Here is a 23,793-nt window from a genome sequence, read left to right as displayed (position 1 = left end):
AGTTGGAGCAACTCTCCGGTCCCCCTTTTTGGAAAATGGGAACCACCACCCCGGTCTGCCAGTCCAATAGTACTGTTCCCGATCCCCATGAGACATTGAAGAGGCGTGTTAGCCAAGACAGCCCAGCAATGTCCAGCGCCTTCAGCATCTCAGGGCGGATCTCATCCACCCCCGGTACCTTGTCACAGAGGAGCTTTCTGACTACCTCAGAGGCCTCTGCTCGGGATATGGGTGTGACCATTCCTTTTTAGAAAATAAAGCAGGTCTGGGTGCGATACTACGAAAGCATGAAAGGGCTTGGTCCACAGAGTGATGCACTCAGCCTGAGTTCAGCAGCTGTGCCCCGTGGACGAGCCGTTGGACACACTCGTGCCATATGTCTGTCCTCAGTACGGCTCACTGTCCAACCGTTTATGTCAAAGAAAACACAGAGCTGGCGTTCTGTATCGGAGCTAGCAGATAACCTGTGTTTGGTCTGTGCATGTGTCACTCAAAAAAGAGACAACCAATCAGAAGAAGTGGTCATTGATATCAATGCACTAAAAAGAGATAGAAACAAAATAGCCTGTTCATGGCAGAGCTTCAGAGAGAAGCCAAAGACAGACGGAGAATTATATTAAGAGGATTTTTGTACTTAAAACTGTAAAACATATTCTCATGGGAATTATGCCTGCAAATAAAATAGCAGAATGGTTTTGAACTTAATACTAAACATCTGTAAAAATCTTCTGCTGATGTTTATGTGGTTTTACGGTTCAATTCAGAGCATCATCAAAGTTATTACAACTTCTCCAGCAGGGAACATGAATGTTTGTATAAAAGTTTCAAATCACCAGATAGTTTGTTTCATTAATTTACTCTGAACTAAAGATATCTACCTGTTATGTTGCACGAGATCAGAAAGTCAGATCATCCCCAAAGTCAGAATGTCTGTCCAAAATATCACGGCATGTCGTCCGGAAGTTGTTGAGCTTTTTCAGTGGATCAAAGTGGTGGATTGACCGACATCTGCGGTTCTGGAGCCATGATGGCTAAAATATGTGTAAAACAGTGTTGCTGTAGGTAACCAGTTGCTATCTAAATAGAGTTTTAACATGTTTTACCTTTTCAGTGGAGACTGGGCTGATAATGGTTTAATTGTTATGTATGAGGGTGAGCTACAAACACAGTTTTTTGTTGCCGTGTGTGGTTGTGTATTATTTTTCTGGTTGTTTCCTCCCCAGCAGGCATTGATAAATACAGTAGATATATCAGCAGCTAGCTGCATAGCTAATCAGCTGTTTTTCTCCCCCCTCAGGCTGCATGTTATTTATGAACACATGAGCATGAATAAATGTCATTTCATGTCTATGTTTGGATTTTCTGGAGCCACTGGCAAAATAAGATGTATGGCTACACATTGTCAAACAATGAGAATAAAATGATACGGCTGTGTCCCACCATGGAAAAAGACAGAAAGGGATGAACCAGTGGGCGTGTAGACGACACACTGGTATCAAAGCAACAGTAATTCAAGAAGGTTTTTACTCATCTTCTCTACAAAATGGATTACAGTTCAGTTGAGTGAGGGTAATTTTCATGAATTTAACTTTTTCCTCCTCTCTAGTTTATGAACACTAAAAATCACATGAAGTATATTTACCTATTAGTCCATTTGTAAAGTAGCAAAAATATTTTAAAAAAGTAGGATATAAGGTTTTCAGCATGTTGTCCTTCTTACCAGTGTGTAGGATTTAAAGGGATCTATACAAATACATAAATTGTAATATCCATAATTATTTTTTCATTTGTATAAAATTACTTGAAACTATAAATTATGCTTTATTTGGCTTTATTATTAACCCATTCATATCTACTGTGGTCTGATGGATCACAATCTGAGATTCTGTTTGGAAATCATGGACACTGCATCCTCCAGGTTAAAGAGGAGAGGGACCATCCAGCTTGTTATCAGCTCAGTTCTAAAGCCAGCATATGTGATGGTACAGGGATGCATTAGTGCACATGGCATGGGCAGCTTGAACATCTGGAAGGAAGCATTAATGCTGAATGAGATATTCAGGTTCTGGAGCAACATATGCTGCCATCCAGACAACGTCTCTTTCAGGGAAGGTCTTGTTTATTTCAGCAGAACAACGTCCAACCACATTCTGCACGTATTCCAACAGCATGGTTCTCTAGTAGAAGAGTCCGCTGATAAACTGGCCTCCTGCAGTCCAGACCTGTCAATCATTGAAAACATCTGGAGCATCAGGACATGAACAATACAACAAAGGAGACCCTGAACTGTTGAGCAGCTGAAATCCTCTATCAGGCCAGAATGGGACCACATTTCACTTTCAAAACTCCAGAAACTGGTCTCCTCAGGTTTAAGGTGTTAAGGTGTTACAATCTAACTGTCAACAGTTGAGTCGGACATTAGAGTATTTCATACTAGAAGCAGCTAATATATCCTTCAACTTCTAACTTTAGGCAAACCCCACTTGTCGCACTTTTTTTTACAGCAAGGTAATATGATGTGCTTTACATAAGCCATAAAAGATTTTAGGAAATATAATACAAGGCAATATGAAAAGACATGGTGCTGCTACACGATATGAATCTGATTAAAATGAAGTGACAGTTGGAGCAGACCTCAAATTTTTTTAGATGATTATTTTCTCCTACTTTTGTTGACGTGTGCTCTTCATAAGACGATCAGAACAGATGTCGGTGTGTGAAGTTGGCTAAGCTGAATCCATGAACTTGTCCTTTAGAGGACTACACCTTTATGTCTAGCAACCAGATTATGAATGACTTCACTAGTTTTGTTTCAGGGAGTCTTGGGAAAATTTAAGGCTTCATTTAGCTGTCCATTTAAATCTTGGTTAGTAGAGTTCTGCTGAGTTCTCAGCTACTTGCCAACAAGAAACCCTGGGAGAGTGTTGTGGTGCTCTGACGAAATATCATTTATAACAGTTTCTGACAGTCTGAACACTTCATCACTTAAGCAGGGAGGTTCAGTGCAGTCCAAGTCACAATTCTGCTTTTAGTCTGTTATTGTCCGGATGACGTTAATGTTGTGCAGAACAACAGACAATAGAGAGATTTCATAAATTATTATATAAGACTTAAATGGATTGTTATTCACAAGTGATGGGAGAAGGGATTGTGAGATCAGCTGCAGGCCTGGAGAAGCTGCAGCAGTAATGCAGTCGCTGTACCGACTACAACTGGTTTTAAAATAATACATTTACTGAGAGTTACCTTACACTAGCTTCACAAAGTTACAGGTAGTTTCCAGTCTTTGTTGTAGCGGCATTTCCTTTTATTTGTGGTAGTTTCCATCATATTCCGCTGAATTCTGAATAAGTTGTGACCTTGTGGTGACTTGCAATTTTCCCCATTGGGTGTAGCGTTGGCAGCAAAGACGGTAACAGACTAACCTGCACTTGACCCACATATTCAAAGTTTGATTTTGACATCAAACACGACCCCATGATAACAGTCTGCTAACCCTGCTTTCTTGACAGCCTTTGGAAAAAAAGTCAGATTTTAGAAGTGTCTGCCCTGCAGGGTTGACTTTTGAAAACAAGAGCCAAACAAAATGTGGGACTTTGTCCAAATATGTGGAATGTGGCCCAAAGGATGTACAGTTCTCCATCAAGTGCTCCAACTGGTCACCCTAGATGAAGAGGGAGCTGGGCTAAAAGCCAAAGCTTTCCACTTACCGGTCAGTCTACATCGCTTCCCTCACCATGTCATGTCATGGAATTACAGTAATGACGAAAGAAGTATTGCTTGATTCATGATATAAACAGCTGTTGCACAACCTTAGAAATTTGCCTCAACTCGGCCATGCATGTGCCTGTGCATTATCATTCTTGCGTGTCACAGGTGCGATCTGGCACTTCATCAAACAGCACTCCACTCCTGCTGATAGGGTGAGGAGTTCTGTCAATCAAGATGAAACTGAGACTTGAGCAACTCCTATGCACTGAGGAGCCTGTTGAGGTGGTTCCGACATCCTGGCTGCCTCCCATTGGAGATTCATCAGGTACAGCCAACTCGTACAAAACCCAGAGGTTGACCCAGAACCTGCTAGAAACCTTGTATCTCTCAGTTGGGCTGGGATTGCCTTTGGATCCCCTTTGAAGTTGGGGGAACAGGGACGTCTAAGCTTCTCTGCTTTCCTTATTGCAACCAAACCGTAATTAGAAGAAGTGGTTAGAAAGATGAATGAAGGAATGTTTGTCTTCTGTCTCTGGGAGATGTACTAAATGGATCCACTGTGGATCACCAGGTTCCATCTCTCCCTGTCCTCTGATTTGATTTATTATCTTCATATTGGATTCGCTGTAGATTTTACAGCAGTTTAGAAAAGAAAACCTTGTGATTAATCGGATCAGTACCTGAATTTTCTCTCCTGTATGCAGTGTTTGAAAGTTCATCTTATAAAATATTGAATTCGAACATATGTTATTTCCTCTCCTCCTTATTTCCCCTCCCTCTGTCTTGTTCTTTGCAGTTTCGTCTTGCATCACCACCTATAAGAAAACTCCTCCACCAGTGCCGCCCCGAACCTCCACCTGCTCCACAGCCTCCAAGCCATACATCTCCATCACAGCGCAGAGCAGCACAGAGTCCGCACAGGTACTGCACAGAGAACCAGGATGTGGTGTTAATCTGCTTTCATCTTTCAATCAACATGATTGAAAATATATTTTTCCAAGAAAACTTTTCAATCAACATCAGGAAAGTACCCAGAAACATTCATTGTTGTTTTTGTTTTAGCTCACTTAGTTGATCACACTCAGGAGTTTTATTGCTACAGTCTTACTTCTGTTGTTACCAGAAAATAATGGGGGCTGATGTCAGCAACCTTTAGATGGATATGGCTGTATTACTAAATTCTGTATCAGTTTGCTTACTTTATGACTTTTCTATCATCAAATTACATTCCCTCACAAAAGTTACACAGTCTGGCTTTAACCCTAAAACATACAGTAGCACAACTAGTCATGAAAACAGCTGGACTGAACTAAACTTTTCTGTTGACATTAGCCACCCTGTTACTGGTCATACCAGACCAAGTAAGACTGGAACTGCTGAATGTCTGATAGTAATGAATTTAACATTATATTTGTAAAAGTTTCATAATCTCTCTTTAGCTTCATGGTGTCTGTCCAGTTGCAAAACATTGGAAAAACAGTCAGTTGACACTTTAGTTTGTTGCCTGAAACCTTAGGTTACGAGTTTAAAGAAACCCGGCTCACTGTTAATGTTTTCTGTGTGTTAACAATTAATATAATATTATGTTAATTCAAATTACACTTGAATTTTTAGCAGTTTATTAGATCATGAAGTATTACAGCAGCATGCATATTCAAACCAGGTTGTTTAAAACATATCTGTTACTTGCTTATTTTCTACTCTGAAACTTGGAAATTGAAGTAAATGTTTATGTATTAAACCCAATCAGTGAAAGTTGTACCATCTTTTATGAATATAGCTGTTCCCTAGTGCAGTTCTTACTGCTGACATATCAAGACAGACTGTGTCATTATTGGACAAGGCCTATATACAAAAAGAAAAAAGAAACGCTGCTATGAACACCAGAATCAGCTGATGGCATACTAAAATGAGCACATATATAATTTAATAACTCATAGTTAGTTGATTAAGTGTTACATCACTGTTTGAGGGAGGCAAATTTTAAAACCAATGTTATTCATCTGTTTATGTATTTAGATTGTTGTAATTTTTTTGGACTATTTCTACTTATAGGAGTTATTAAAGTAAATACCTACCTACCTACCTATTTACTTATGTCACAGAGTAACCATAAAGTCTGTTGGCAAAGTTGGAACAGCAAATTCCATTGAGAATGACAGCAACAAGTAAATTAATGGTTGAATGAATTAATAAAAAAATGATATTACAAATAAGACTTTGCAATTGTTAAGGTCCTTCTGCCTTTTATTTCTTCTCAGCGTGTTTCAGCCCACATTAATCTCATGGATGTTAGATCTTCCTTTGTTTTCATTTAAAAATAAAATGTCATAAATGATACTGTGTGATATTGCAGGTCAAATTAATACCTTGTCTTGAAAGCAGTTGTCCATGTTTTCTAAACCCAACCAGGATGCATACATGGAAGAGGAGGGACCCAGAGGTGACATGACCATCCAATCAGGGCTCAGTAACTCAACAGAAAGCATTGACAGCATGAAGGCCTTGACAGCTGCCATAGAAGCTGCTAATGCTCAGGTTTTGTATTCGTTTTTAGATAGTGAGGTGTATTTTGTGTACAATCCAACATTTGTTTGATGCAGTAGGGACATTGTAACTTTGTAATAGCCACACAAATGTTTCCAGATTTTCTGAAGAAACTATTTTAAAACATATTTTTATTGTTTTAGTAAGTATTGTATTCACAATGCTTGTTGTCCTTATTCCTGTGCAGATCCATGGACCAGCCAGTCAGCATGTTAGTAACAGCACCATGACAGTCAGCACCCCCGTCCCCATCCTGAGCAGGATGCCCGTTATTGATGACCGCCGGGATGAGTACAGGAAAGAAGCACTCAGGAAGGGCAAATGTCTCTCCATAGGCATCCAGGTAATAATGAAACCACACTGTAGGAAATCACTGGCTTAAGTTACTTTCATATTATAATATGATAAGCCTGTTTATCTCAGTTTCTGCATATTCATTTCAACTTACATGTGACCATTACTTCACAACAGAAAAAATACTTTGAAAGTTGTGACTTCACACATAGTAAGAAGCAGGACTCTATTTCCATGAATCTAGGCGCAGCACAAACGCAAGTCTAAATTTTGTTTGCTGGGGATGCATTTAGATGTGGCCAGCTTTTTGGTAATTTTGTCAACACAAATGCAAGCGCAACGGTGGCGCAGCGGTAAAATAGGAGAAATAGATAATTAGAAGGTGTGTCTTGGCCAACTTGAGTCACGGGAAAACAAATCAGCTCTTATCATCCCCTTTAAAACAGTTTTGTAATGGCTGAAGAAGGAGCAGACTGGAACCTCCTTCCAAACTTTACACAGGAGGAAACTGACATATTTGTCTGGGAGTTTAAGGCTCGTAATCACCAAATTTATGGTACTACGAGTCGGCCTCTACGGGCTGAATTGGATTGGGAATAGGAAACTAATATTATAGATAACTGTTCCCCTGGTATTATGTAAAATCTGTCTAGTGTAGGAAGTGGTTCAACGATATAAGATGAAGGGCAAAACAAAAACTTGCGTCTTACAGAAACCAATCACTGTCATTAATTAAACGTCAAAGTGAACAAAGAACATTCATCCAATATACTGAAATCTTGTGCTGAAACGATGTTGAGGAGTGAATATTAGTCAATTATTTAAACTTGAAGCTACCGATGTAATTCCTTTATTAACAACACCGATGAAGAGAAATGTGCTCAAAATATCACTGATGTTGTGTTGTTCATAAATAAACTGATGTTGGGGTGTTCATAAATAAACTGATGTTGTGTTGTTCATAAATAAACTGATGTTGGGGTGTTCATAAATAAACTGATGTTGCGTTGTTCATAAATAAACTGCATCGGAAGCTTTGAGTGTGAATAATTTATTTTCCAATCATTTAATAATGGCCTAAGCTGTCCTGCATAAATAGCCCTAAACTTTAATGCATAAATGACGCATTGTGGTCTGCGGTCCTGCACGGCTGGTAGATCACCTGTTTATGTGTAATTTAATTGCAATTCATTGGTAGTTAACTCAAGTTGACTAATCTATTCAATGGCTGAGATGGCACGCCAACTGCCTGATTCACATCCAGTTCAATAGTCAAGAGTCAGCTTAATTTTAAATATGATTAACGGAATCCAAAGGTTGGATTCAAAATACATATTGTTTTAATTATTTATGAGGGATTTATGTGGTATTATACTCATTTGACATCCACTAAACCTGTCTGTGGGATAGGTCTGTCTTTGTGCGCTCTTCTCCACTAAGTCGGTGCAGCCAGAGCCATGAAAAAACACCGTACACTTCACCAAAATGCAAATGTGCCTGGACCTGCACTTAAATTAGCTTTGCTAGGTGCATAATTAGGGCCCTCAGTGTTCACGTCTTATTTTCTGTGATGTAGAGTTTAAAATTTGATGTGGTAATTTGTACTTTTGGGTCTCCTTCAAATAGTTAGATAGGTTTCATTTGACTGTTTTTTATGACAATTAGGAGTTTTGTCCTGTCCATGTCCCCTAGGTGGATGGACCAGAGGAGATTCCGGATCCAGAGGACCCGTCCAAGTTCACCTCTGTAGGAGTTCAAGTGGAGGATGACAGAGGGTGAGGCAGATATTTTTTCTTCAATCTTTACCACTTGATTTTCATTTGTTAACTGCAGCTCAGTGGTTCTAAACGAGTTTCCAGTTTAATAGGTGAAAACAAACATTAGGCCAGATCTGCTTGTCCAATCTATTTTTCATACTTTCATTTTGACTAAATTACTGCTAAATAGCACATTTACATTATCTTCAGCTCAGTTCAGATGTTGGTCCTGTTGTTCTTCTACATGTTTTTGATAAGTCTGCGTGTATTTCTCATAACTGAAATGACTACAGGTGAATGAATGTGGAGAATTAAATCATTATGTCTGCATTCACTGTTCAAGGGTTTTCTTTGACCAATACATGCCTTTTGCATCTCAATGACTGTTTATAGAAATACTTATTTGTAAAGAATGGAGGGATGGATGAATTAATTTGAGAACAGGTTGGGAAATGTAAGACCTTAAATCCTAAAACATCTTTTAAAGGATTTATTTATTTATGGGTTGTAGGTTGTTTTAATGTTCCTCTGAGGTTTTGGTCATCAAGTCTTCTCTTGGTCGTTGAAAAGGAAACATGTCCACTACTTCCTGGATCACAGTCTTGATTTGCTATGCAGCCATAAAAGGGTTTTGTTCACTATGCAATGATTTTCCTTTTGTTTGTAATACTCCTTCTCTACAGCGTGCCAGCTTGTTTGCCATTTGCTAGTTTTCCTGTTCACACCAGCATATTTTTTTCTGTTGACGTAGGAAACCACTTGTGCTTCTTCCACATTGTTAGTGCCACAATCTTGTATGGAGTTGAATTGGCTTAACTGTGCATTTGTATTTACTTTTGTACCTAATGTACGATATCAGTTAAGGGGAGGAAAAAAAAAAGGAAAAAAAAAGGCTATTTCACCATCAACTTGTGGCATGGGTATGTTATGAAGATAGTTTAACTACTTTGAGATTAATCCAGCTGTTTGTGGAGCCTTTTTTGATTGGAACCCATTCATGCTTGTTGAAGCCGGGGACTTCTTTCGGTCTACTCCCCGGGGCATCGTTTCTGGTTGACTGTCACTGTGTTCTGAAAGAGGGGTCTCTCAGCTGGTAGTCCAGAGTTTGCCAGCAGATTCTCTTCTAGGACACAGCTGAATGTAACGGAGTAGGTGAACAGGCAGATGTGCAGCCTGGGTGGAAGAGGCAGTGTTCACATGGCAAAGAGATGCATGTCAATAAACTATTTTGGCAAAGAGTTATGATTTCCTCATCTCCTTGAGCCTTTAGCCTCAGGAACAGAGACCCGTGCATACCTGCCGTTCATAGCAGGCGTCCAGCTTCAGGCCATCTGTTCCCATCTGGAATTGTCATGTAAATTAACATGCGTCTCGAGTGACTAGTTGTGAACCGATTTCATTTCCCTGCTTTATATGCAAATGAACATGGACATGACAAAAATTTACAAGTAAATAATGATAAGAACATGAACAGAAATGGGAAGACAGGAGCTTAAGAAATGGGTATTTGACAAAACAAGACATACTTTGTTCACTGAGCCTCATTTTAATGCGCCATCTTTTAGAAATTTATAGCATATTTCATGTCTGTAAATGTCTAAACACAGTTCAGGGAGTTTGTAATTCACAGCCTGAACCGTCAAGACCCACTCAGTTGGGGTCAGATTATTTAATTGTTCCAGCGCTTTGAGTTCTTCTGCTGTAGATAAATTAACTGTGCGAAGGGGCGGCAGCTCTGCCACAGCTGTGGGTCTGATGTGTGTCTGATATGAAATAAGATAAACTAAAAGATAAAGATGAACCCAGAGGAGGCTTTGGTGAAACAAGCCGATCATGTAGCAGCTTGTGTTTTAAATCACTAAACACCTGCTTTATAGAGCGAGTTTGTAGTAAATCTCTCCTGCCTTCTGCACAGATCAGCTGAACTCGGCAGGATCGCACAGGAGATTTTTCTGGTAGCAAAAAAAAAAAAAAAAAAAAAAATAGCATTCAAAGATCTTCAGTGAAGGAATGAATTGAGGAGAGAAAAAAAATTCAAAACTAACAAACCTGTTTAACGGTAACACATGGAGGGACATTTATTCAAATTGCTTATTCAGAAGATGCCAGCTGACTAAGCGATTTTCCAATGTGGCCCAGGATGAATTAAGGACACATTTAGGACACATTGCATACACATTGCTAAAAGAATGGTGCCACATGCGTCCCAGGCCGCCCCCAAATGTGGCCTGAGCAGACCGGATCTCAAAGAGTCCTGGCTGTGTGCATACTTGTACTTTTCGTTGACCACTTATGATCCGATCACACCAGGGCGGATCAGGTCGGATCTGGATGCAAGGTGTCTGAGAGAGGAAAGAGCAGCAGGGCTTAAAAAGTAGGTTTGGAGTGCGTGAAGAGAAAAGAGTTTATAACCTTGGTCATACTGTGTTCCTGTGATAGAATAAACCTTCTTTGACTCTTGGGGGGGACCGGGGCCGGGAATTAGAAAATCTCAATATTTAATCTTGAAACTTTTGCCTGGAAGCAGAGACAGAAAAAGTCCTGATGTTTAGTGTTTTGATTGTGTGTCTCCCCTCTGTCGTCAGGTATCGCCGGTTCCAGCGGTCCAACAGTGTGACAGCAGCAGTGCAGGTAAGTTACCCAGCTGACTTAATGTGAGCTTTTACTCTCATAGTGAACATTATCATGCATTGTTACTCTATTTATATTCGGCTTTATCATGTTTGAAGGCTACAGTACGCCACTTGTTTGCTCAGGCGAGAGTGAATTACACAGGAATTATTTTCATTACATGTTAGCACAGCTAGCAGTGCAAGAGTACCTAATCTGAATTCATTTGTTTGGTAGAAAAGTTAAGCAAGAAAGCAGATATAATCAATTTTGAATAAGAGGAATATTTCACATGTATCCTGATCTAAATCCAGAACAAGCAGTCAGTAACATACAGTATTTGATCAAACGTTTTGCTGATGACATTTATTTTATAATTTAGATGATTATGCAGCCTTTGCAATCCCTCGACACATCATCATTTAACTCGACTGGATGCAGTGACGGCCACATTTCCCTGATTTAGTAAGAAATCTAAAATAAAGGGTACTAAATTGCATGTTTATTCCAAAAGTTTGCACATTTATTGTTTTGCAGGTGATTTACTAAGAGTAATTACATCACTGATATCAGGTACAAATCGCTTTATTTAAATTAGGTGTTTGTGTGTGTTTGAGTGATTCCAGCGATGAAAAAACGACCGCAGAAGGAAAAGAAAACTTGATCCTATTGAAATTAAGAAATATAAAAATAACTAGAACAAAACTCTACATGGGAGATTATCAGCAAGAAAGTCAATGTGGGTAAAACAAAAATATGAATAGATGAAATTAACATGGCAAGAAAAAAGTGGCTTAGTAATAAAACATGGGCAAACAAAAGAGGAGAATGGTGGATACGATCCTCTAGCAAACACAGAGCAGCAGGTCCAGATCTTTCTGTGATGAGCAGCTGACTTGGTGTCATTCAGTGGGAATCTAATGAAGCTACATGTGAAATCAGTGGGACACATTCAGGACCTTGGACAGCTCACCTTTTTTAACTGTTTGTCACAAGCAAGCTTCCCATTTTCTAATATCTGTACAATATTTTCAGCGATATGTGTCTTTGCAGTCACATTCAGCTGAGTAGCAATAGAGTAGCAATGAAAGTTAGTTCTTAGCAGAGTCCTGAGGTACGTAAAGGCTGTGACGATACATCTTCTGTGATGATTAGGACACCACCTGATCAGACCTGAGATCCATGGCATTACATAGAGAGTTCCATCCAAGCCAGTAAGCCCGAATAATATTTGGAAACAAAGGAACCTCTGGTGATAAGACAGACTTCACAGACCTGCACAGCACACACAACCTTTTGTTTGTTCAGTCGGTTACTGAGATGTATTCTTTGTTCCATCCAGGCAGACATGGACATGCCCGACCTCCTCGACACGCCTCTAGACTCCCCGGACACTGACATGGAAATCTTGTCATCTGGTGTCATTTCTCAACAATATTCCCGTGATGGCGCCACCCCTGGTGTAATTTCTCGACAATATTCCCGCGATGGCGCCACCCCTGGTGTAATTTCTCGACAATATTCCCGCGATGGCGCCACCTCTGGTGTCACGTCTCGACAATATTCCCGCGATGGCGCCACCCCTGGTGCCACGTCTCGACAATATTCCCGCGATGGCGCCACCCCTGGTGTCATCTCTCGACAATATTCCCGCGATGGCGCCAACCCTGGTGTCACGTCTCGACAATATTCCCGCGATGGCACCACCCCTGGTGTCACCTCTCGACAATATTCCCGCGATGGCGCCACCCCTGGTGTCATCTCTCGACAATATTCCCGCGATGCCGCCACCTCCACCGTCAGCATCCAGGGCTCAGGGAACCACTACCACGCCTGTGCCTCCGATGAATATGAGGATGTGGGCTTCGACCCATCTATCCTCCCACCTCCGGACCCCTGGATAGACAGCGTATCGGATGACCCACTTGATGTTAATTTCAACAGCTCTGCTATTCTGGAGGTATCTGGGAGATTATACTAAATATATTATTCAATTCAGTTCAGTTTTATTCATACACCTAACCATAACATATGTGATCTCACTCACTTACTCTACCCAGCAATAATCAGCTATCAGACAAATTTAGCAATTACCCAGTGAACATAGTTTAGCAGGTAGAGAGCTTCTTATTTTTCTTGGGAGTTGGTGGTCACCAACGCAGAGTTAACAATTAGACTTATCAGGTATTCTGACATGCCACAAAATGAATAGTAATGTTGCTCTGTCAGCTACACTAGGTGGTAATATATCAATGTTTGAGTGCCCACAAGTAGCAAAGCGAACCACTTAATGCTTGACTCAAACCGTCGGTGCTAACTTAATGAAATTCTCGATGAACACCTAGACATTGTTTGAAAGATGAAAGTCTATGTCTTTATCTTTTATTTGGGTATGTGGTCGTAAACATTTGACATTGGAATATGAGCAACGTGGATCAACACAAAATAGTGAGAGCTACATGTCAACTTAAGGATAAACACTTTTTAAAAATCATTGTGTGAGTAGATCCCATTTTTAAAAATCTACGTGTAAATTCTTTCAAGTAGACTCCATGACACATTCATCCATCCATCTGTTTTCCTCTGCTTATCCGGGATCGGAACGCGGTGGCAGCAGGCCAAGCAAGTTAGCCCAGACTTCCCTCTCCCCGGCAACATTTTCCAGCTCATCCTGGGGATCCCAAGGCGTTCCCAGGCCAGCCAGGAGATATAATCTCTCCAGCATGTTCTGGGTCTTCCCCGGGGTCTCCTGCCAGTCGGACGTTCCCCTGAAAACCTCCAGTGGGAGGCGCCCAGGAGGATCCTGATCAGATGCTGAACCACCTCAGATGACTGCTTTCAAAGCGAAGGAGTAGCGGCTCTAGTCCGAGCTCCCTCCTGATGTCCAAGCTCCTGACCCGATCTCTAAGGCTGAGCCCAGCCACCTCGGGAGGAAACTCATTTCAGCCGCTGTCGTTCTTTTGGTCACGACCCAGAGCTTGTGACCATCGGTGAAAGTTGGAACGTCGATCGACCGGTAAATCGAAAGCTTCGCCTTTCGGCTCAACTCCCTTTTCACCAAAACAGTCCGGAGCAGCACCTGTTGTACTGCTGCAGCCGCCCCGATCCGCCTGTCAATCTCCCGCTCCATCCTCCACCCTCCACCCTCCATCCTCCATCCCCCACCCTCCATCCTCCATCCTCCATCCTCCATCCTCCCCTCACTCGTGAACAAGACCCCGAGATACTTAAACTCCTTCGCTTGGGGTAGGCACTCCATCCCCACCTGGAGGGATCAATCCACCGGTTTCCGGCAGAGAACCATGTCCTCAGATTTGGAGGTACTAATCCTCATCCCTGCCGCTTCACACTCGGCCACAAACCGCCTCAGTGAGTGCTGGAGGTCCGAAGAGGCCAACAGGACCACATCATCTGCAAACAGCAGAGATGCGATCCGAAGACCCCTGAACCCGACGTTCTCCTCCCCCCAGCTGTGCCCAGATATCCTGTCCATGGAGGTCACAAACAGGATAGAAGACAAAGGACAGCCCTGGTAGAGGCAACACCCACCAGAGGCCACGCCCACCGGAAACACGTCTGACTTATTGCCAAGAATGCGCACACAGCTCCTTCAGTAGCTTGTACTGAGACCGGATGGCCCTTTGCAACGGGTCCGGCACCCCGTACTCTCGCAGCACCTCCCACAAAAAACCCCGAAAGCCTTCTCCAAGTCCACAAATCACATGTAGACTGGATGGTTAAACTCCCAGGACCCTCCAGTAGTCTTGTGAGGGTAAAGATCTGGTCCACTGTTCCGCTACAAAGACAGATTCTGCACTGCTCCTCTTGAATCCGAGGTTCGACAAACGGTCGGAGTCCTTTCCAGCACCGTGATATAAGCTTTGCCCAGGTGGCTGAGTAGTGTGATACCCCGATAGTTGGAGCAACTCTCTGGTCCCCTTTTTTGAAAATGGGAACCACCACCCCGGTCTGCCAGTCCATGGGCACTGTTCCCTGGTATGTGTGAGAAGCTCTTCCGGAGGTGAGAGTTGAAGACCTCCGGGACAAGGGCCTCCGCCAGATGTTCCCAGTTCAACATCACTACATGTTTGGGCTTGCCAGGTCTTTCCAGCTGATCCAACTCACCACCAGGTGGTGATCAGCTGACAGGTCTGCTGCTCTCTTCTCCGGGGTGTCCAAGACATACGGCCACAGATCAGATAATAAAACTACAAAGTCGATCATTGATCTTTGGCCTAAGGTGTTCTGGTACCAGGTACACTTATGAGCCACCTTATGCTCAAACATGGTGTTCGTTATGGCAAAACCGTGGCTAGCACAGAAGTCCAACAATGAAACATCATTTGGGTTCAGATCGGCAGGCCGTCCCTCCCAATCACCCCCCGCCAGGTTTCTCCGTCATTTCTATCTCATCCTGGGGGATCCCAAGGCCTTCCCAGGCCAGATGGGATATGTAATCTCTCCAGTGTGTTCTGGGTCTTCCCTGGGGTCTCCTGCCAGTTGGGCATGCCCAGAAAACCTCCAGAGGGAGGCACCCAGGACGCATTCCTGATCAGCCAGTGCATGGAGGTGAGCTCAACTATATCTAGCTGGTACCACTACACCTCTCCCACCAGCTCCGGCTCTTTCCCTGCTAGCGAGGTGACATTCCACGTCCCTGGCGCTAGTCTATTTTGCAGGCCCGGCTTGCTGCCCGGTCTGCATTGCACCCGACCCCAATGCTTGTCCACAGGGTGGTGGGTCCACAGTGTGGCTGATCCATGTTGTTTCTTCTAGCTAAGCCCAACTGGGCCGCATGGGCGAAGGCCCGGCCACCAGACGCTTGCCGGCGAGCTCTCCTGTATGGCTTCAGGAGGGTGTCCCAGTTTCCCTGATCCGGGTGACGGTGGCACCATTCCGTGGGACCAGGAGCTGATGCCCCGGACAACATAGCTCCCAGGATCACTGAGCCATTCAAGCCCCTCCACCACGTTAAGGTGGCGATTCTCGGAGGGGATCCATGACACAATGAAATCTAACTGGTCGCGTGAACTGATGAAGTGTTGTGAGAGTGTTTCTAAGCAGATGTTGAAAAGAAGTAAAAGCTTCTGTTTCCTGTTTCTATTTTCTAGTCTACATTTGTGGAGGCTGTCTGCGTACACATAACCCAACTGTAATGTATTTAGAAGTGTCTGCAAGTCTGCTTCCCACATGCAGCCCACTTATGTTCAGGGCTTTAGGAGATTTAAAGTGTTTCATTCCTGAAATCATATTTTGTTATACCTTATTTCTCAGCTCGGATTTTTGATCTTGCAAATTAATGTAATATAAACCGTAAGCAATATGAAGACATACAGTAAAAAAGTCATGATTTTCCATATAGTTGTGGTTTTGTTATTTATATTATAGTAAATACAGAAATTGCCTGTGCAGGTGTTTTAAAGTGTGAATCTTTGACTGGCAGGTGGTGCAGCGATCAGTGTGTCAGAGAGATGGACGCTGGTTTCTGAAGCTGCTGCAGGCTGAGACCGACCGCATGGAGGGCTGGTGTCGACAGATGGAGCTCGACCAGCGGGAAAACGACCTGCCAGAGGATAGTATGTCTTTATGTGTGTCTGTTCATCATGTCAGTGTATAAGCAGGTCACTATGTAGAAAATGTGTCATCATCATCATCATCATCATCACATCACAGGAAACCTGAACGTGTCATGACATCTTTGATTGGATAGTGTTTTATTAGGGTCTGAAGTTCTAAAATTACAAAGTAAAGATTACAAAAAAGTTCAAAACATTTACATGATATTGTGTACCTTTGTTTTATATTTTTTGATGACCTGTCCCAATAATCATCTCTTGATCTTTTCTGAAGATTACAAACCTATTACATAATAAAGATACATTTTAAATGAGCTTTAAAATTTAATTATCATGTCGTCAGGTTTGTGTATGTGAAGCAATTTCCTTCTGTAGGTGAGGAAGATGGTTCCTTATGCGGTTGGTAGGACATCCTGTCCTTGGGGTTGTCATGGGCAACCCTGAAACAGAGCTAGGAGCCATCGGGTGAAAGGGCAAAAACTTCCTAAATGCAAGAGCTGTCATGATTAAAGAAGGATGCTGTTTAAGAAAAACACATTTCAAGGTTGTACAGTAGCTGATGCATCTCCAGATAAGGACATACAGTATATTCTGTAGGTTTTTTTTAATTGCGGCTAGGGAGGAAAAGTGCTGACCTGTACTTGTTAGACTGCTGGATTTAACATGTTGCTAAATATTTAACTTTCACTCCAAGTGCAATCTCTTTTTACTTAAACCTCACTATTTGTGGCACATAAATGTATGTTTCTTAGGAATGATCTTATGCTATGTCCAAAATGCAGAATTCTATCAAATGTAGCAACACCTGCCCGAGCAAACATTCCCAATGGGGACAATAAAGTATATCGTATCATATCAGTAATGTGAAGTCTACCCATAAAGTCCGTCAGAAAATGAGAGCGGTGGTATTTTATGGGACAGAATTAAACCTTGTGGTATTCCCACAGTCAAAGTGCTTGAGTCCCACAAAAAGGTTCTTAGACGCATAGAAAGCTCCTGAAATCAAAAATGGCTCGTTGATTTCTTCAGTTTCCAGGAAACGGTTGTGTTGATGAGTTGTAAACAAATCAATAACAGCAGCAGCATTAGTGGTTCATTGATTGTATATCAGCACATGAAGATGAACAGAAAGTTGTGTATTTTCTCCAGAACAGATGGATGTACTGTAGGTGAATCTCTTTCTAAACTCTGTCTGTGCTCGCAGTACTCGGGAAGATGAGGAGTGCTGTAGGAAGCGCTCAGCTCCTGATGTCGCAGAAGTTTCTACAGTTCAGGGAGCTGTGTGAAGAGAACCTGGTGAGTCTGAAACACTGACGTGGAGTCAGCAATCTGTAATTTTATGCCTCGGGGTCTTAAACCTCTGAGCAGTCTTATTCAGACCATAAAATATATTCCTTTCCTCGCATTTCCTTTCGATGTCCTTTGTCTTCTCCATTTTGGAAGATCTTCAATTTTTTTTCTCTTGACTCTTTTCAAAATGTTGTTCTTTTCTCTTCAATCTCAGAATCTCTCTCCTTTAATTTGACAATGATAAACAGATTTTATCATTTAGACATGAAATCCTAAATCTCTATGTTTTTAACCATACTAGCAGCTCCAGATATAACAGTCTAAAATATATCAACAGCTACTGGATAGAGTGCCTTAAAAATTGGAACAGGCAGTCATTAATGAAACCTGTAGACATTGGTGATCCTCTTTTTCCTCAGCACCACAATGTTTTTATATTAATTTACTTATTTAAATGGGATTTCCCAACTTTGTTGACCTGGACACCCAGGAAAAGTTTTTCTGCCAGATATAAACCACATCCTCAGCTGTAGTATGGGCTTTGTTTGAATTACAAAATGTTATGTTGCTAATAAGCTATTTTAAGAAAGAGAGAGGTATTTTGAAGAAATAGATGTTTTTCTTCTTTCTTTATTGTATTGAATGTGTTGAGAACAACAATAACCTTTAACACAATTTATAGTTTTCAAAGAGTGGAATATTTATTGGGTTTTGTAAAGTGTAACATTTTATTAATTGGGTAAACCAATCAAATTAAGAAATGTGTTCTGTTACAAAAGAAAGGATGATAACTGTCAATTGCATCAAAGCAATTTCTATGTTGTCGTGAAATTTGGTGAGAATATGTTTCTAACTAATAACATTGATTTTGACCAACGGAATGTAACAAAATATCAGTATTAAATGGTAAAAAAATATTCCAGGTTTCGAACACAAAACACCATCCTTCCATTATTTATACCTGCTTTATTTTAGTCACTATATCATCAATTTTCTCTCCTTCTTCTCCTGTCCTCCTCTCATAGAACCCCAACACCCACCCTCACCCTGTGGCCTCAGACCTGGCAGGTTTTTGGGATATGCTACAGCTGTCAATAGAGAACATAAGCCTCAAGTTTGATGAGCTTCACCAGCTCAGGGCCAACAACTGGAGACCCCTGGATGGTCCTGAGAGAAAGGTAGGCACACATAAACATCTGGCATCCCACCAGGCCGAGAGGTTCATAACACTATTATCTGAATGGATGGTTAAATGTTGTGCTAGTTCTCTCACTTCATGGCTATTATGAATATGACTTGTATGAATGTCTCATTTGGCAACAAATGACTTTAGTCTGTGGTACATGAAGGGAACATTTCACTGCTCTGCTGCTATAATTTGATGTTTCCAAATCAATTTTTTTTGAAACTGATGTCTTGTCTTCCACCTCCAAACAAACTCAGTGTTTTCTCAAATAGTAATCAATGGTTTATAATCAAATGTTTACATAAAATTAGCATATGCACTTTCAAAGAAATAATAAATACCATATTTTAGTCAATGTAATTTAATCATGAACGAATAGGCTGAACAAGACACCCTAAATTTATTGAACTCAAACTGACAGGAGGAATTCATGTCATTACAAAATTTGATGGGCAGTCAATGCCCAGAAAATGTACAATAATTGGGAAAATTGTAAATATAATTTCAGTGACAACAATCATTTGAACTATCCCTCCAAAATCATACACACACAAAGTGGCATGTTGCCAGTCGTATTGTGAAGCTAAATGTGATTCTCTCAGTCTTCATACTCCATCTGGTGAAAGATGTAAAAAACTTAGTTTCCTGTTGTTATTGAGACTAAATTTAACCAAAACTACCACAATCATCCTTCAACCTGTACTCCTCTGTACACAGTACACATCTGGCCCCATGAGACTACAGATTTTTTAACGCATTGTCATGTCATTGCTCAACATCATAGCAAGTTTGTTTGAATACTGCTGAATCTGTATATTTGAAGCAACACACTGACTGGCTTAATCGGGAATCTGCATCAGCGATGTTGATAGTTCTGATTGTCAGACTGCTCAGTGGTTTCAAATTTGGGTCTGTCATTTGAAGTCTTTTGAAGAGCTGAACGCGAATGAACACAAATTTAATTTAATGCTCCTGAGAGGAGATGTCTCCTATTCCCTTGAAACTCCATTTTCTGCGTTTGAAGTTTTCACATCACACTTGCCTATTGAATGAAGATTAGGTACTAATAGAAATGGGTTTTGCAAAGATTTTTCAATGCTATAATCAAGATGTGCTCTTTATATTTTATTTAATAAGGTCCAGAGTTGACATCGCATGGTGAAGGCCATTTGCCTGTTGAAGTACCGTAACTGTTGTAATGTTTATTTTAAGGCCTTGAGCTCGCTGAGATTTTGGAGTTTCTTTCAGACAATCATACCTTGATGTTAATGTGATGAAAATGAAACATGTCTGATCTCACATCTCAACAAGGACCCAGGTCAATCGCTTTACATACAGCCGCCGTCCCACCTTAACTTCCTGTCACTTAATACTTCTTGTAAATGTATCTGTCGGTTTGAAGTGATCACCTGTGGTGTAAAAATCCTCTATTTTGAATAACAATTTGTCTGCTTTTTCCATGAGAAAAAGATTAGTATTCTGATTGTAAATCCTTAAAATGGCATTCCCTACATCTAAATGTATTAAACTTTTCAGATCAAAAGTTAAACTACTGGATACAAGATGTCTCCTATTTCCTCGAAACTCCATTTTCTGTGTTTGAAGTTTTCACATCACACTTGCCTATTGAACGAAAAGTGTCTCTACAAATAGTGCCGATGTCACAGGGCCTTACACAGGTTCACAGCTTTTCCTCAAATTTAAGGAAAGCTTCAAGAAACGTTCCACATTCATCAGAGCTTTAGAGACCAAAAACAGTCTGCCTCACAAATGTTCTCAGTTCTCACAGTGTGCTGCTACGGCACCACTGTGGCTTTTGCTGGCTTTTTTTTTGTATTTTCTAAACCTGAGTGCAATGGTTAAAATTAGTCAAATAAAATGTGCTAGTTTGCATTTTGCAATTTTTTTTTTTTTTAATTTCCATTGTCAATGATGGTTGACCAGACATTTGTTGCATTCATACACTGTCACAAAATAACCCTATTGGCTCTATTTTTGTCCGTCTCGGTGCAGTGGAGGCACAGGTGTGCCGGGGTCACAAGTGGATGTGGCCAACTTGTCTAGTATTGTGGTGAACTCAAATGCAGGCGCAGCTCTGGTACAGTGCAGCTGTAAAGTAGGATGAATAGATAATTAGAATGTGTCTCCCAGCTGCCTTCATACATGGTCAACCATTCTGCTCCTCTCATTCCCTTTAAACTGCTGTGGTGCAGCGTAATGTCAATTTATAATGGCCGAAGAAGGAACAGACCGACACCGCCATCCAAACTTTATGCAGGATTAAACTGACATAGTTGTCTGGAGGTTCAGGCTCGTAATCACGGAACTGATTGTACTACGAGTCGGCCTCCATGGGCTGATAATGTTAAATTTGCTTGGCAAGAGGTAACTAATATTATAAATAACTCTTCCCCTGATATTAAGAGGTAGTATTAGGTAGGTAACCATACCTACCTACCTACCTATTAGAACCGCTGCCCAGTGTAGGAAGCGGTTCAATGATATAAAACAAAAATCAGCAAATTTTAGATGCCAAACACGGGCATTAATTAAACGTCACTACTCTAATATACTGAAACAGGTGCTTGAACAATATTGAGTAGTGAGCAGAAGTAAATTAAGCACACTTAAACCTCCCAATGCAATGTATTTTTTTTAACAACATTGATGAAGAGCAAAGTGCTCCAGACGTCACTAATGTTGTGGTGTTAATAAATGAATATCATCAGGAGCTTTGAGTGTGCCTAATTTACTTCCCAATCATTAAAAATGGTCTATGTTGCTTAAACTGCACTACCTTTTGTGCATAAATGTCACAGCGTCACACTCCATGGTTTTGTACAGATGGCTAGATTACTAATCCAGATTACTTGGGTGAAAAGGCTTTTGTAGTTAACCCCCGTGCCTTTTATATTTTGTGGCTGAGATTGGCTAGTGCTGACGGCTGTTAACTGCCTGATCCACATTCACATAAAACAAGGGTCCGCTTAATTTTTCATAGGATTAACGGAATCAGAAGTTTGCATCAAAAAAAAAAAAATTAATAGGTTATAATTGGTAAGAAATATACTAAACCTATTTGTGGGATTTTGGATAGGTGTGTTCATTTGTGTTCTGCTCACCAACGTCATGGAAATAACCCAACACAACCTGCGCTGCACTTAAACCTGGTTTGAGCTGGTGGAGGCGCAAGTCCACCTCAAAATTTACACAAAAATTCCACTGCAATGGCACCTTAACGTGGTGGAGGGGTTTGAGTGGCTCAGTGAACCCGAGAGCTATGTTGTCCAGGGAATCAGCCCCTGGTAGGGTCACCCAAGGCAAACTGGTCCCAGAGGAGAGTCCAAAGCAAGAGCAGTTCAAATGACCCCAGATGAACAGCAGCCCATGGAATGATGCCACCTCGCCCGAATCAGAGAAACCGGGGCACCCTCCTGGAGCCAAAACTGGGTCGGGAGCTCCCCGGCGAGCATCTGGTGGCTCAGCCCGAACAAACAACATGGAGCACCACCCGCAGGGACAAGCATTGGGGTTCTGGTGCAATGTAGACCGGGCGGCAGGCCGGGCTGTGGGCCCGGGCGAGCCGATCGCCAGCAGCATAGACTAGCTCTAGGGACGGGAAACATCACCTCGGTAGCCGTTAAAGAGCCGGAGCTGGTGCAGGAGGTGTAGCGGTACCAGCTAGATATAGTTGGGTTCACATCCACAGACAACACTCGCTCTGGACCAAGCTCCTGGAGAGGGGTTGGACTTCATCATTTTTTGGCATTGCCAAGGGTGAGAGGCGCCGGGCGGGTGTGGGGATACTCACGAGCCCCCAGCTGAGTGTCGCTGTGTTGGAGCTCTTCCTGGGGAACAAGACAGCCGCCTTCATGCAGCTGCGGGTTGCACGGAGGAAGACTCTGACTGTTGTTTGTGCTTGTGCAACAAACAGCAGTTCAGAGTATCCGGCCTTCTCGGAGGTGGTGGGGGGAGTCCTGGAAAGGGCGCCGCCTGCCGACTCCATAGTTCTGCTGGGAGACTTCAATGCAGATGTCCCATCTGGACATTGCTGGGATGTCTGGGCTGACACGCTTCTTCAATGTAGCATGGGGGTTGGGATCAGTACTATTGGACTGGCAGACCGGGGTGGTGGTTCCCATTTTCCAAAAAGGGGGACCGGAGAGTTGCTCCAACTGTCGGGGTATCACACTACTCAGCCTCCCGGGCAAAGCTTATGCCAGAGTGCTGGAAAGGACTCCAACCGTTTGTTGAACCTTAGATTCAAGAGGAGCAGTGCAGATTCCTTCCTCGTCGTGGAACAGTGGACCAGATCTTTACCCTCGCAGGACTATTGGAGGGTCCTGGGAGTTTAACCATCCAGTCTACATGTGTTTTGTGGACTTGGAGAAGGCTTTTGGGGGTTTTTGTGGGGGGTGCTGCAGGAGTTCGGGGTGCCGTAGCCTTTGCAACGGGCCATCTGGTCTCTGTACAACTGCAGTAGGATCTGTGTGTGCACTCTTAGCAATAAGTCAGACATGTTTTCGGTGGGCGTGGCCTCGAGTGGGCGTGGCCTCCGCCAGGACATCCTATGTCACCGATCCTGTTTGTTATCTTCATGGACAGGATATCAAGGCGCAGCCGGGGGGAGGAGCACGTCGGGTTCAGGGGTCTTCGGATCGCATCTCTGCTGTTTGCAGATGATGTGGTCCTGTTGGCCTCTTCGGACCTCCAGCACTCACTGAGGCGGTTTGTGGCCGAGTGTGAAGCAGCAGGGATGAGGGTTAGTACCTCCAAATCTGAGGACATGGTTCTCTCACAGAGCATTTTACAAGCTCCAGCT

At 42.2% G+C, this 23,793-nt stretch overlaps 1 protein-coding gene across 8 annotated transcripts in view; it reads left to right on the top strand.

Annotated features, from left to right (window-relative positions):
• Positions 1-23,793, top strand: part of LOC138212768 (disks large-associated protein 1-like) — a 138,439-nt gene that overhangs the window by 102,363 nt on the left and 12,283 nt on the right. For all 8 annotated transcript variants that reach the window (XM_069173313.1, XM_069173311.1, XM_069173309.1 and 5 more), the window contains 9 exons: positions 4,508-4,632; positions 6,124-6,249; positions 6,446-6,601; positions 8,245-8,327; positions 10,895-10,940; positions 12,262-12,879; positions 16,363-16,495; positions 17,700-17,791; positions 18,811-18,963. In XM_069173313.1, the coding sequence (XP_069029414.1) occupies positions 4,508-4,632; positions 6,124-6,249; positions 6,446-6,601; positions 8,245-8,327; positions 10,895-10,940; positions 12,262-12,879; positions 16,363-16,495; positions 17,700-17,791; positions 18,811-18,963 (1,532 nt within the window). The remainder of the gene's footprint in view (positions 1-4,507; positions 4,633-6,123; positions 6,250-6,445; positions 6,602-8,244; positions 8,328-10,894; positions 10,941-12,261; positions 12,880-16,362; positions 16,496-17,699; positions 17,792-18,810; positions 18,964-23,793) is intronic.

Source organism: Embiotoca jacksoni, unplaced genomic scaffold, assembly GCF_022577435.1.
Source record: "Embiotoca jacksoni isolate LCO1_2020_lvr unplaced genomic scaffold, fEmbJac1.0.p SCAF_59, whole genome shotgun sequence".
In the NCBI taxonomy this organism is placed as follows: domain Eukaryota; kingdom Metazoa; phylum Chordata; class Actinopteri; family Embiotocidae; genus Embiotoca; species Embiotoca jacksoni.
This window is presented reverse-complemented; position numbering and strand designations above follow the sequence as displayed.